The sequence below is a fragment of the Leopardus geoffroyi genome, chromosome A1 (genome assembly GCF_018350155.1).
Source record: "Leopardus geoffroyi isolate Oge1 chromosome A1, O.geoffroyi_Oge1_pat1.0, whole genome shotgun sequence".
Taxonomy (NCBI): domain Eukaryota; kingdom Metazoa; phylum Chordata; class Mammalia; order Carnivora; family Felidae; genus Leopardus; species Leopardus geoffroyi.
Window position 1 is genome coordinate 28,481,328 of NC_059326.1, and position 14,241 is coordinate 28,495,568.

The 14,241-nt window shown below is 37.6% G+C and overlaps 1 protein-coding gene across 9 annotated transcripts in view; it reads right to left on the bottom strand.

The window, feature by feature from the left end:
* DGKH (diacylglycerol kinase eta) overlaps positions 1-14,241 on the bottom strand; it is a 186,259-nt gene that overhangs the window by 76,276 nt on the left and 95,742 nt on the right. For 8 of the 9 annotated variants that reach the window (XM_045477782.1, XM_045477762.1, XM_045477789.1 and 5 more), the window contains 2 exons: positions 5,804-5,908; positions 5,377-5,509 (listed from right to left, as the gene is read on the bottom strand). In XM_045477782.1, coding sequence (XP_045333738.1) covers positions 5,377-5,509; positions 5,804-5,908 — 238 coding nt within the window. Of the gene's footprint in view, positions 1-5,376; positions 5,510-5,803; positions 5,909-7,073; positions 7,284-14,241 lie in introns of those variants that run through there. The other variant, XM_045477808.1, reaches the window with a different exon arrangement.

Below are 14,241 nucleotides of genomic sequence, written 5' to 3' on the forward strand. Positions count from 1 at the left end.
AACAAACCCACAAAAAAAACCAAGCTCATAGAAACAGAAAACACATTGGTGGTTACCAGAGGTGGGGGTGTGGAATTGGGCCAAACGGGTGAAGGGAGTCAAAAGTACCAACTAAAATAACTAAGTCACGGGGATGTAATGTACAGAATGGTGAGTATAGTTAATATAATGAATTGAATATTTGAAAGTTGCTATGAGAGTAAATCTTAAAAGTTCTCATCATAAGGAAAAAATTCCATAACTACAGATGGTGACATGTTCCATTTGGGTAATCATTTTACAATGTATACAAATATCAAATAAAAAAAAAAAACGAGAGAGAAATAAGAGGAAACAACCAGGAAAGAAGCAGCTCATATATGAAAAACAAGTAAACCACAGATTATTTGAGAAATTAACCCTTACTTATGAAAATCAGTACTTGAGTACTACTAAACTGATTTACCCTTTTAAGGATACCAATTATGCAAGCATTAGTGGATACTGACGTTACACCTGTTTCTGACTTTTCAGAATATATTTTCTTATTGTACTAAGTTTTATTCTAAAGAATATAATTAAAAGTTTGAGATCACTTTAGTGGAAATAACAAAGGTGACTGCTGCTAAATGCTACATGTAAGGTGACTCCTTATCACATGATTTTTTAATGTTTAACTGTAAACTGCTAACAAATTTAAAATGATGGGTTGTATGCCACTGGTTTAAGACAGTCCTAATTTAATGTGGCATGCAAATGAGAGGGTCAGGTAAAATAATGTTCAAAATGCTTCAGATGTCATGGATAGCCAATAGGTAAAAGGTCACTTAAGCTGAACTGTTTTTTGTTTTTGTTTTGTTTTTTTTTTTTGAGAAATATTAGTCTACATTAGTTTCATTTATCTGCTCTTTTGTGCACCTTGACAAATGTTTTCCTGGAAATCATACAGCTTTTGTTCTAAATGATTCTGTGACTCAAGCACAGATTTATATAGAATAATTTTTTTTTTTTTTAATTTTTTTTTTCAACGTTTATTTATTTTTGGGACAGAGAGAGACAGAGCATGAACGGGGGAGGGGCAGAGAGAGAGGGAGACACAGAATCGGAAGCAGGCTCCAGGCTCTGAGCCATCAGCCCAGAGCCCGACGCGGGGCTCGAACTCACGGACCGCGAGATCGTGACCTGGCTGAAGTCGGACGCTTAACCGACTGCGCCACCCAGGCGCCCCTAGAATAATTTTTTAATGGAATCTCATTGCCGATAAACAGTAGTGTAAAGAAACAGGAAGTATAAGCTTATACTATAGGAAGTTTAGGAAGTATAAGCTTAGTTTGAAAAACAGTTTTAGCATGACCTGCTCCCTTTCACTCTCATGTTCTATTTTAAAATTGAGGTTAATTAGCATCCCTAGGTCTTTTCATCTGTTATGGTGTTTCTTAAAAATGTGGTCCTAGTTTTAGTTTTATTTGCAACATAATCCCCAGGCTTGCTTTTTAAGTACAAGTAAGTATTTGGTATTAATAGTCAATAATTGTTTTTTACAGAGAAGGAAGTAAAAGAGAGCAACAGGGAATAATTTCACAGCTTTTTAAAAATTTTGCCATTAAAAATCAAACAGCTCAGTAAAAACAAAAATTACACTTGTAATAATAAAGTGCTTCATGCAAAGAGTCTTGAAAATTGCAAAGTTGCTTAATATAGCATATAATAATAAAAAAATAAACCAGACTGTGATTATGGTCGCTGAGGAATGGAAATTATTAATAAACACTTTAATTTTATTAGGCGACAATTAGATTTCTCCAAATAAGTTATTGTGAAATAAATCACTTTTCCCTGACCTATAAAGCCATTATCTCAAAACCACAGAACTTAAAAATATATACTGACAAGTAACAAAATTATGATTTTTTATCTGCAATTTCCAGTCTACCACACTGAATCTTTCTAAGTGTTCGACACTGGCTATGATAAAAATTCATAGAGTCCCATGTTAACATATTTGATGTTATTGATTAAAAGAGAAAAAAATCACCATTTAACTTTTTTTTGTTCAATTACTGTTTAAATAATTGTGAAGAACAATTATGCTTTGAAATTATAATTAACATTCTCAATTGATTTAGGGAATTTTTTTTTTTTTTTTTAAATTTTTTTTTTTTTTCAACGTTTATTTATTTTTGGGACAGAGAGAGACAGAGCATGAACGGGGGAGGGGCAGAGAGAGAGGGAGACACAGAATCGGAAACAGGCTCCAGGCTCTGAGCCATCAGCCCAGAGCCTGACGCGGGGCTCGAACTCACAGACCGTGAGATCGTGACCTGGCTGAAGTCAGACGCTTAACCGACTGCGCCACCCAGGTGCCCCGATTTAGGGAATTATTTACGAAAAGTATTCTATCTTCTATTTTTCATTCATATATTTCATGTATGCAAGGCTTTAAAATAACAATTTTAGCAGTTATTCAACACAAACCCAGAAGACAAATCATTACAGCTTGTTTTACTGTGAAACACATTAAGTAAATTTAGTGATGGTTTCACACACTGGAAACTGATTTCCATTCCAATACAAAGTTATTCATTGTCACAGTTGAATGAAATTTTTTGTGTGTGTTTGCATCTTTGTTATGTCTTTTAAAGCTTCTTGTATCCTATGCCTTCTGTTTTATTAAGCAAGCAGTTTATTCAGATTTGGAGGTAGTTTCTAAAGTTTAAGTATAACTTGGATTACAAGAAAATTATGCTAAATAACCACATTCTCATAAAATAAAAAGGTAACTTCTTTACACATTCATAAAACCCTTGGGATTTTTAAAGCCTTCTGGTGTATTTCTAACAATACCAAGGTAGGATGCCACAGGTTTAAAATTTTTATCAGCAGAGGGGTGCTCCTGGGTGGCTCTGTCGGTTAAGTGTCCGACTTCAGCTCAGATCATGATCTCACAGTTCATGAGTTCAAGCTCCACACTGGGCTCTGTGTTGACAGCTCAGAGCCTGGAGCCTGCTTCGGATTCTGTGTCTCCCTCTCTCTCTCTGTCCTTCTCCTGCTCAGGCGCGCTCTCTCTCTCTCTCTCTCTCTCCTGCTCAGGCACGCGCTCTCTCTCTCTCTCTCTCTCTCAAAAGTAAATAAACATTAAAAAAAAATAAAATAAAAATTTTATTAGCAGAGAAAATGAGTACTAACAGACATTCTTCTAAAACTATTATTTAAAAATACAATAAAGGGGCGCCTGGGTGGCGCAGTCGGTTAAGCGTCCGACTTCAGCCAGGTCATGATCTCGCGGTCCGGGAGTTCGAGCCCCGCGTCGGGCTCTGGGCTGATGGCTCAGAGCCTGGAGCCTGTTTCCGATTCTGTGTCTCCCTCTCTCTCTGCCCCTCCCCCGTTCATGCTCTGTCTCTCTCTGTCCCAAAAATAAATAAACGTTAAAAAAAAAAAATAAAAAATAAAAAATAAAAATACAATAAAGAACCATAAAGAACTCAGGAAGACTTCATTATTAACAGAATAACATAACAAACTTATTTAAAGACTTTTAAGTTTCTTATTCTCATCAGCTAATGTAATTTTCATTTTTCCTTTAAAATGTTTAGAAACGACTTAGTCATCCTAGCTTAAACTCAATTCACAAACAAATATATTTAATAATGCCTAATTCTCAAATTGGAAGGGTACCACAGAGTATCTCAGATCTGATACCTTTTTTTAGCATTTTTTTTTTTTTTTTTTTTTTTTTGGAATAAGAGGTTAGGAGGCAACACTAAGGGGACCTTCGAAAGAACACCTCTGAGTATTACAGACCGGGTAAGAGTAGACTCAGAGCTAGGAACCCTTTCAGATTACTAAAGTCATAAAGAGTAATTACACCTGATTTGCAATCATTGTTTAAATCTAAAAAACAAAAAACAAAACCAAAAAAAAAAAACACATGTAATGGCTCTTCCAAGTGTTTCTTTTCATGCATTTTCATGCATCAATCAGGCCATGCTGCAATCTTCAATTATTTACTGGATGGATTTCTTACACAGCACAGCTACTAACTTCCCCAAGTTACTTGACTAGAAAAGTAGCTTTCCTGTTTATATTCTCTCACTTAATTTTCATAGTATCTATACATAATATAAATGACTATTATCTCCATTTTACATATGAGGAAATGAAAGTCAAAAACAGTGGAACTATTTCTCCTGGTCACCGTTTGTAATGCTGGGAGCGGAACCAGAACCCTGAGGGTAAAACTGAGGAACTCTATTCTCAACCTCTGTGCTGTCTCATATTAAATAGCTGGAACTATGACGTATCTCAGATTTTATACCTTAAATTGAACGAAAACTGTGACTCTATTACTATTTTATTATTCAAGAATAGAAAGCTATTCAAAATCAAGACGTTTCTGTATTAGAGAAAAAAAAGCCAGTATTAATATTAGATATAGTTCAGAAAGTAAAGTGTGCTCACTGAGGTACGGAATTAAATAAATCTAAAGAAGTTATGAGTTTTCTTTTGGGAATTATTAGTATATTTGCTTCTATTGGTCACTGCTTTTTAATTAAGAAATGCACAAATCCTAATACGAAAACTACAGCATTGGCCTTATTTTTAGAAAAGGATGGCCTCCATGTAAATGAAACATAAAATGAAATCAAAGAAAACATTTAAAATAACGAAATAGAGGGGCGCCTGGGTGGCTCAGTCGGTTAAGCATCCGACTTTGGCTCAGGTCATGATCTCAAGGTTCGTGGGTTCGAGCCCCTCATCGGGCTCTGTGCTGACAGCTCAAAGCCTGGAACCTGTTTTGGATTCTGTGTCTCCCTCTCTGCCCATCTCCCTCTCTGCCCCTCCCCCTCGCATTCTGTCTGTCTGTCTCTCTCTCTCTCTCTCTCTCTCTCAAAAATAATAAAAAAACATTTTAAAAAGTTAAAAAAATAATGAAATAGAAATAACAATAGAAATAACAAACAATAGAAATTCTGTCAGCGTATGTGCTGTCCTCACTGAAAGTTTTGTTCTCCGCAATCAATTCAGAACAGAAAAAGAATTCTAGAAACCCAGCATGATAGACAAAGTCTAGAGATGTTTTGTGGAGCACCTGCTAGTTCCTCGGGAGCGAAATGCTACATTTTGATTTCTACTTCCTTCCTAATGATTCGTATCATCTTTCTCTCGGCAAAATATTTCCCCATCAGTCCTGTGTGCGCCGAGCTCCACTTTAAGCTGCAGTGAAACTTAAACACTGTGTTCCCACTGAGGTGCTCCCAGATACAGCTCCCACCCGAGGGAAACGTTTTCCTGGGGTGATGTTTCTCTGTTCGCCGCACAGAAGTACCCAGAAGATGTGGCAGCATCTTGCCACAGTGGTCAGTGCTGAGGGAGAACACAGGCTGGGCGCTACAGTACCTTCGCAGGACAGGCCGTGGGAGGTGACTCCAGAAAGACTCTCTCTGCACACGTTACAGAAAGTGGGTCGGGCATGGGAGCAAGCGTACCAGTTATGCATCCCTGAGAAATGTTCCACGTTAAACTGGGCCACCTAGAAACGAGACACAGGTTTGGCAAACAAGAGAAGGAGACGACAGCGAGTTAACATTTGGAATGCATGAGTTATGATTAAAGTTTCAAATCCGTAATTTTTACAACAAGAACACTCTCCTTTAAGTAAAAAAAAAAAAAAAAAAAAAGACAAAAAGGAAGAAATGTCAATATCAGATTTAAGCAAGTTACTTAATGAATCTACACATACTTTGCTTTGTGAAATATAGCTTCAGTTCTTCAGATAACATTGGTTTTCTAAGAACATGAGGCGCCAGAAGAGAAGCCACTTTACCTCGTAAGGCTCTCTGGTCTGGACAGACTTCAGTGAGCTCATCCAATCCTCCATTTCCTTCCTGTTCTCAGCGCACAGCATTAGTCTTCTGAAGGGAGTGATTATCTGAAAGGGGAATTCAATCTAATGATTGTTAATCACCAAAAGGACAGATTACTGCAAAACTTAGCAATCGCGCGAGGAAATTGTATTTCTAAACTCAGAGTCCTCATTTCCTTGATGAAGCAAGTGAGAGTCTCTGTAACGTAAATAATTTTCTTTCTCTGAGTATGATACAATGGGGTCTAGGAAAGAAAACTTAGTTCTAAGGAGGAATTTCTTGTCTTTAAGCTCACTGCTATTTACTTAGACTTTTTTAGTCCATTACCAAAGGCTGTGAATCCAAATCGACAATGTATTCTTACTTCATGGAAGGTATCTTGAAAAGTGATTTTAAGTATGTTTTGAAATAATTCATGGTAAGCTTCAAATTAGTACATAGTTTTCGGTATGGAAATAAAAAAAAAATTGAAAACCAGAGGAATGCAACATGGAATGATTCATAATTGGTTTTTGACAATATCAACAATATTCTGTTATTAAATAATGTGGGATTTACATACCATTTCCACTGTCTATTTTAATATGATTTATATGAAGGATTGTTTCTTCGTTGTATAGAATTCCCCTATACTACTTTTTAGCGAGAGCCAGGGAGGGAAGAATTAACATAAAAACCCTTCGGGTGGCTTTAAGGGAAGAAAATAATTGTGACTCTTATCTTTTTTCATGTCACTAAAGAACACAGACCAAGAGTCTTACAGCAAATGAAATGAAGGCTTTGTGCTGTTATAGCATCAAAAGTGCTCCAAAGTGAGATTCTGAAATGGCTTGAAATTAGCCCTATTTATGTGTGAATACAATATTCTGTTTGTAATCTTGAAGTTGCTAAGTCCTAAGCATTCACTGCAAAGAAGGGACTACTTATATACTTGTGGAAGAAGAGCAAAATTTACACACACACCTAGAAACTATTTCCAAATAATAAGTTATATATTTATATAGCAAATAAGAACTTTTCTTAAGTTAGAAGCCATTTGATCGAGTGATAATCTACATACTTCATTATAGCACAGATTTCTGAAGTCATGAAAAAGGAATAATCATCTAAAAATAAAAGGAACAATTCCCAACAGGAGTAAACCAGCGAGCCTCAAATCAGCACTGTTCATCATAGGAAATAAGTCCATTATTTAAAACTGTAGAGACCAGCCCAATCTTAGCTACTCACCGCTCATTGCTTCCTTTCTTTGGTCTTTAGTGTAGACTGCACAATCCTTCCTTAAACCAAGGGGCCCTTTCATACATCTGACAGGCACTCACACTTAAATACAGTCAGCCAGAAGTCACATGGAGGAGAAGCATCAACCGTTTAGCTTTGGGTATTTGTTAATTGCATATGAAACTGAACAGAACCTCACTTCTGCATTTTCTTCTGTTTTCCACTACCCTCTTTGGATAAAGCTTTTCAGCAGTTGGTCACTTCTTTTCCTGAATAAATAGTTAATGAAAGAGCACTGACTCCCTCATTACTCAGGAGCTAAATGGATGCTTTATTGCTTCAAAATGTTTTTCTAGGACAGCTCATCCAATGCAGCAGAAGAGATATCATTATATCATAATACTCTCCTGGCTATGATGACTGGCATGGTACTCCAGAAATCTCCCACTGACTGACTGAATAAATCTGACATTTACCTGAATAAGTATTTACCTCTAGCATTTATTTTTATTTATTTATGTATTTAGTTAGTTAGTTAGTTAGTTACTACACTATAGGATGAACTCTAAGGATTCCCTCTCTTTCATTATGATCTTGTAGTGAGACAAATATCATTCAGATAAATAAACCAGGCTTGTTATTTTATTCTTTGATTTTGTTTTGTCGTTGTTGAATTCAAAGGAAAGCAGTATATTTGGTGATTTTAACTATCTTTAATGCCTTTATATTCATCATAAGTCATCGTGAATTCAACAAAAAGGGGAGAAAAAGAATAGGGAAACAGCTTCTAATTTTTCTTATAGCTTTTGGAACTACATAAATGGCTCAATCCTAAAAAAATTTCAGCAGTTTATATCACACTGATATGCCAATGAAGTAAATGTATAATTTTGCAGCTTCCTCCTTTTAACATAAATTTGTTTAAAAGTGGTCAATAATAAGCAAGTAAACATCATAGCACATTCTTGGGGCACCTGGGTGGCTCAGTCAGTTAAGCGTCTGACTTTGGCTCAGGAGGTGATCTCACACTTGGTGAGTTCGAGCCCTGCATCAGGCGGTCTGCTGTCAGCACAGAGCCTGCTTTGGGTCCTCTGTCTCCCTCTTTCTCTGCCCCTCCCCTGCTCATGTGTACATGCTTGCTCTCTCTCAAAAATAAATAAACACTTAGAAAAAAGATCATAACACATTCTTAAAATAAATGTTAAGTTTTTAAGAGCCAGAAATAACTATAAGCAATTTTGATTTATAGGCCTTGTGATCAAGGGTGATTAACAAATCCACTGATTATAGTTATAAGAAATATGTATGAAAAAGAAAATCTTTTGTAAATCATGATGCAGAGATGTCTGGTTTTGTGGCTACCGTATTAAAAATGCTTCCTCCAAAAGCCTGGAGTAGTCTGGGCCTAACTGAAGACAAGGCCGGTTTACCAACCAAACCCATAAAATCTCCCAGATTGACCCTTTCTCCTCTGGGGTAATCCCTCACCAGCCCACCAAAGCTCTGAGTTCTCTCCCCACCTTTTATTTGAATTCTTCCTCATATTCCACCTTTGTAGGAAAGAATAGGATAATCATAATTGTTAGCTGACAGGCTCTGGTTGTATCCTAACTAAACTCCCTTACACTACAGTGGTTTCTCATCCAAATCTTTATTAGGAAAATATTTGAGAAGCAGCAAACTCTGAAAATTATTTGCTTCTCACTCTGAAAGTATATTGAACTCAGCGTTTTTATTATGATAGGTGAGTGGTGTGGGAAGGTGGAAAGACAGAGGTGTGGGAGGAGGCTATTCCTAGGGAGGGTTCTCTGAGCCTGAGGGGGAGGATGTAGGCCAGGAAGTCTAGAAGACTAGAGCCCAGAGCCCAGAGCCCAGAACCCAGGGGGTACAAACCATCTGGGCTTTGCCTTAACAGTCCAGAAAAGAGATAAGGAGGTAAAGCAAGGTTTGCTTGTCTGAAAAAGTGCTGTATAAGATGAACACATAGGAGAGCCATCTAAATCAGTTTCCTAAATGCTATCTCAAATAATATACAAACTCTCCATTAATAGAGATATTGCTCCATTTGGAGAGTTATTGGCCTATTTACTATTAATCCAACAACACTATTACCTGTGGATAAGAATCAAAAATTTCTCAGTCTGCTAAAGCATACAAATACATAAGAAAGGAGACATTAAATACATAAAGTTCTATAGAAGAGTAACATTATAGTTAAGACTTTAAACACACAAACATGCACAGGGAAAAAAACCCCACAAATACTGTATTGGTCATGTTTCAGTGAGGGGATTACAGAGAATCATAATTGTATTTTTTGTTTGTCTATGGTTTCTAAAGTAAATATGTAGTACTTTTGTAACAAAACCACTATTTTTTTTTTACTAACAGAAGGATGGGGATTCAGAATTTAAAACTTTGCATTGTTCACAAGCAGTTCTTTTTTTTTATTTAAAAAATTTTTTAATGTTTATTTATTTTTGAGAGACAGACAGAGCGTGAGTGGGGGAGGGGCAGAGAGAGAGGGAGACACAGAATCCAAAGCAGGCTCCAGGCTCTGAGCTGTCAACACAGAGCCCGACACGGGGCTCAAACCCACGAACTGAGATCACGACCTGAACCGAAGTTGGACTGAGCCACCCAGGCGCCCCCGAGGCAGTTCTTAAAGTTGGCTGCACATTAGAATCACCTGGGAGATTTTTTAAAAAATCTCAATGTCCAGGCCACACTCCATACCATTTAACTCAGAACATCTGAGGCTGGGACCCAGTCGCCAGCTTTATTTTTTTTTATCTCCCAGATAATTGCAAAGTGCAAGTATGTTTGAAAACCAGTGTCCTAAAGATATTTTACTTGTTCCCCACCACACTGTTAGAACTTAAGAAATGACAGAAGTTTCTGTAGCCAAGTGAATTACAGGGAATTGCTAGTCTGCAAATTCCCTATTGGAAGCCATTAAGGTAACAGCAGAGTGATTCAGCGCCCAAATTCTGGAGTCAGGCCCACTTAGAATGAAGACCAACAGCGTCCTTTCTTACTTGTGCGGCTGTGAACAATGTTTCCTCCTCTCTATGAGCCATCGTCTTGCACCTGCTAAGTGAGGATAAAGCATTAACTCCCAGCTCTACAGAGTGTGGTGTGGGATTAGTGAGACCATCCAAGTAAAGCATTCAGCACAGCGTCTGTTAGGAAACCAAAGCTCAGTAAATACTAGCATCACAGTTCTTGGCGCTGACAGCAATTATGTATCTATTTACAGACTTCTTCTGTAATGTATATATTTCTTTTTTAAGTGTGGTCCACAGTCCAAGACAACACAAACTAGAAGCAGTTCGCTAACAAAATAGTCACTGACTAGCAAACCACCAAAACCAGAATAATGATAATGAGTTTTCTTTAGAAGATACTAGGAAAATATCAACAAACAGATTAGGAAAAATATTGTCTTCCCCCCCACCCCGCCCGCCCCCTAACCCCTCCCGTTAACTGCACTGGGTCTCAGCTTCCTCACAGCAGGAACATAAGATGGCAAAAGGCTTGGCAGAGTGTTGGGCATCAGATCCCTGTGCAGTACTGAGAGAGCTCAGCATGCCCTCTCTAGTAGGTGTCATGCTTAAGACATTCAAATAGAGAGTTTCTTCTTCTAACTTAGATTTTTGATTCTGCAATGAAGGGCACTTTACAAACTTTTGTGGTAATTTTTTTTTTAAGCTTACTTGTCAGTTGTAAAAAAAAATTTTTTTTATGTTTATTTATTTTTGAGAGAATGAGAGACAGAGCATTAGCAGGGGAAGAGCAGAAAGAGAGAGAGAGAGAGAGAGAGAGAGAGAGAATCCAAAGCAGGCTCCAGGTTCTGAGCTGTCAGCACAGAGCCTGACGCGGGGCTTAAACTCACGAACCTTGAGATCATGACCCGAGCCAAAGTCGGATGCTTAACCGACTGAGCCACCCAGGTGCCCCAAACTTCTGTGGTAATTTTAAATGTCCAACAAACTTTTTCCACTAGGAAATCCTTATTTCTTTACACCAAACTGATCACCTCTGCTCTATCAAAATACTTAAAAATAAACTATACACATTTCATTTTCCTTTTTATTTTTTAATACCGGCTTTATTGAGATATAATTCACAATACTAGTCAATCCATCTGCTTAAATGGTACAGTTCAATGGTTTTTATTGTATTTACAGCATTGTACAACCATCACCATAATCTATTTTAGAATGTTTTCACGTCAAAAAGGAACCCTCTTAATCACAGTAACTCCCCCTTTTCCTCCGAATCTGGCCCCACCCCCAGCCCTAGGCAACAACGAATCTACTTTGTCTCTAGTTATGGAATGAATACATCATGGAAATAAAAGGCACAGCATAAGGTATATCGTCAATGACATTGTAATAGCATTGCATGGTGACAGAGGGTAGCTAGCTACCCTGGTGGTGAGCCCAGCATAAGGTTTACAGTTGCCAAATCACTATGTCATACACCTGAAACTAATGTAACATCGTGTGTCAACTACACCCAAATAAAAAAAATTAAATATTTTTAATTTTTTAATTAAAAATTACTTTTTTTAATTAAAAAATAAAACTAGGTCTGACATCAAGCAAAACTGAAGCCATGTTTGATAATGACTACATAATTAATCCGTTTAAATCAAATCAGTTTCTTGACCCAAATTCATCTATAAAGTTACCCTGCTATCCCGACTTGAAATTCAAAATCAGTATCACTTTCTAGAGATGTCATGGCAAAAATAAAAAAGGGAAACTTTAAAACATGGAGTAAGAAAAGAGATGGACAGCATTGCAACATGGATGAACCTTAAAAACATCACGCCAAATGAAAGGAGCCAGTTACAAAAGACCACATATTGTGTGATTCCATTTATATGAAATGCAGTACTTATTTTTTTTATCCTTAGTGATTAATCCTGAACTGCCTGATTGAAATAAAAATTCATATGCAGTGAGAAGTCTTTCTTGGATAGCAGAACTAACAGGAAGTCTAAGTGTACTCGTAACAATTTTCTATTGCCTGAATTTTTATAACTTAGGGGATATAATTTGACTTTTGTTAAAGCCAAATCAGGTAGAATTATGTCTTTTTAAAACTAGGTTTGCTATACTTGAAGTTGCCAAATGCTGGGTCTTAACATACCTGCCTCTTCCATCCTCCCTCAAATATATATATCCAACTCTTAAGTGGTGTATGTTGATTTTTTCATTCTTCTTGTATGAAAGGAAATAATTCACTTGAACAATTTAAATGCGCCAGAATGCAATGTAGTCTCTCATCCTAAGTGAGTATCATGAGGGTAGAGACATTTACTCCCTTATTTCAAAGTGGCCCGGGGCACTCTACATCCAAGAGCACAGGTCCTCAACCACATGGGTGCACCTGCATGGAGCTAAGAGTTTTTATAAAATATACAAAACTTAGCTAGTCATGCTCCAAACCAGACTCGGTAAATCGAAATCTCATTTTGGAGGGAGGCATGGATAATTTCAGACGTAATCAGTAGTTTGGCAAAGCTATACAGGTGATTCTGATGCACATCTTTGCTTATCAGCCGTGAAGGGCAATGGAAGCATCCAACCTGTCCATTAATCAAGTCAGGATCTGGTCTAAGTAATGCAGAGAGAGTGCTGTTAATCTTTACGGCTCCGTATCTCCCTTTTCAGGACCCTTCTGCTCCCCAATTTCCAGTGTTCTCATCTGTACCTAACAGAATTCCTTTGTATGCTATCAATCTGAAATAGTCTACCCCCTACAGCACCCCAAGGGATATAACAGAGGTCACCAAATGATGACCTCTGATGTTTCTGTTTGGCCAATCTGTTTGAACCCAGAAGTGGTGAGTTATAAAACAACAACAAGTTAAAATCCATTTTAGACAGGTACTTTGCTCATCGCAGTACAAGCGGCTTAGACCTATTTTCTTCAGCTGGCCACTTCACACACTTAAATTACCAAGTGGCCCCTGGAGGCATTTGCGTTCGCAAGTCCTGCATAGATAGACTGACTCCTTTTTCTTCTGGGATCAATACTTCACTGTTTCATCATCCAGCTGCCCCGAGTCCCATCTATTTTCTAAGATGACAACTTCTGACCTAAAAGTAAATTTTTCTGAGGCACTACCAGATGATAAAGGTTCAATGCCTATTTTCTCCCAAATGATGCTTGAATTTTAGTGGGAGACTAAGAAAAGTACAGTCACAACAAATGCGCATCTGGCAAAGGAAGAGCTATGGACATTTTCAACAGATAGTATAATTTAAGTCTAAAATAACAGAATTGTATATTAGGAAGAGACATTATTATACTGCTGCAATATAGTAAACCCTCATGATATAGCTGTAAACACTGTGGAATCTGCATTACGTGGTCGTGAAGAGAGTAGTTCCATAAAATCGCAGAGCACACATTTAACAGTATGTCAAATGATGTAAAATAACATACAAAGATGTAGTGGGCTAACGATAAGACTGAGGTTGACAGGTAATTCACATACCCTCAAGAGCCAATTATTAACCCATTGCTGGAATTTATAGGGAAATCCTGCCATGCCGATAGCACACTATTGTGAACAGGATCCTAAATCATATGGCTTGGATGCTGAACTAAGGTCTTCCTATTCCCTTTCAGAAGGCTCCACAAATTTTTTCAGATGTCTATTTAGAACTATATTTAGATTTATACACAAAACACACATACACACCCTTTACTGAAAGTTAAAGAGGATCTTTGAAAGTCATTCTACCCTTCTGGTTTTGGCTGACTGATCATCCTTCCAATGGATGAGTCATTCTAGCTGAATAACAACGTACTGATCTTTGTGGGCATTCCTGTAATGTAGACTAGGAAGTACCAAACATCTGCATAGGTTCTCAAAATAAAGAGGGAGGCATTAGTCATGAACACAGGGAAGTCTGCCCCAATGCTGCTTACTTTTCTAAGGAGAAGTTATATATCATTTGTATATATAACATTAACTTCAAAAATGAAGCTATAAATCAAGTAATTACCTAAACTTTGGTATAAATAATTGAGAATTCTGTAGCATAGGGGCGCCTGGGTGGCGCAGTCGGTTGGGCGTCTGGCTTCGGCTCACGGTTCGTGAGTTCGAGCCCTGCGTCGTGCTGCGTGCTGACAGCTCAGAGCCTGGAGCCTGCTT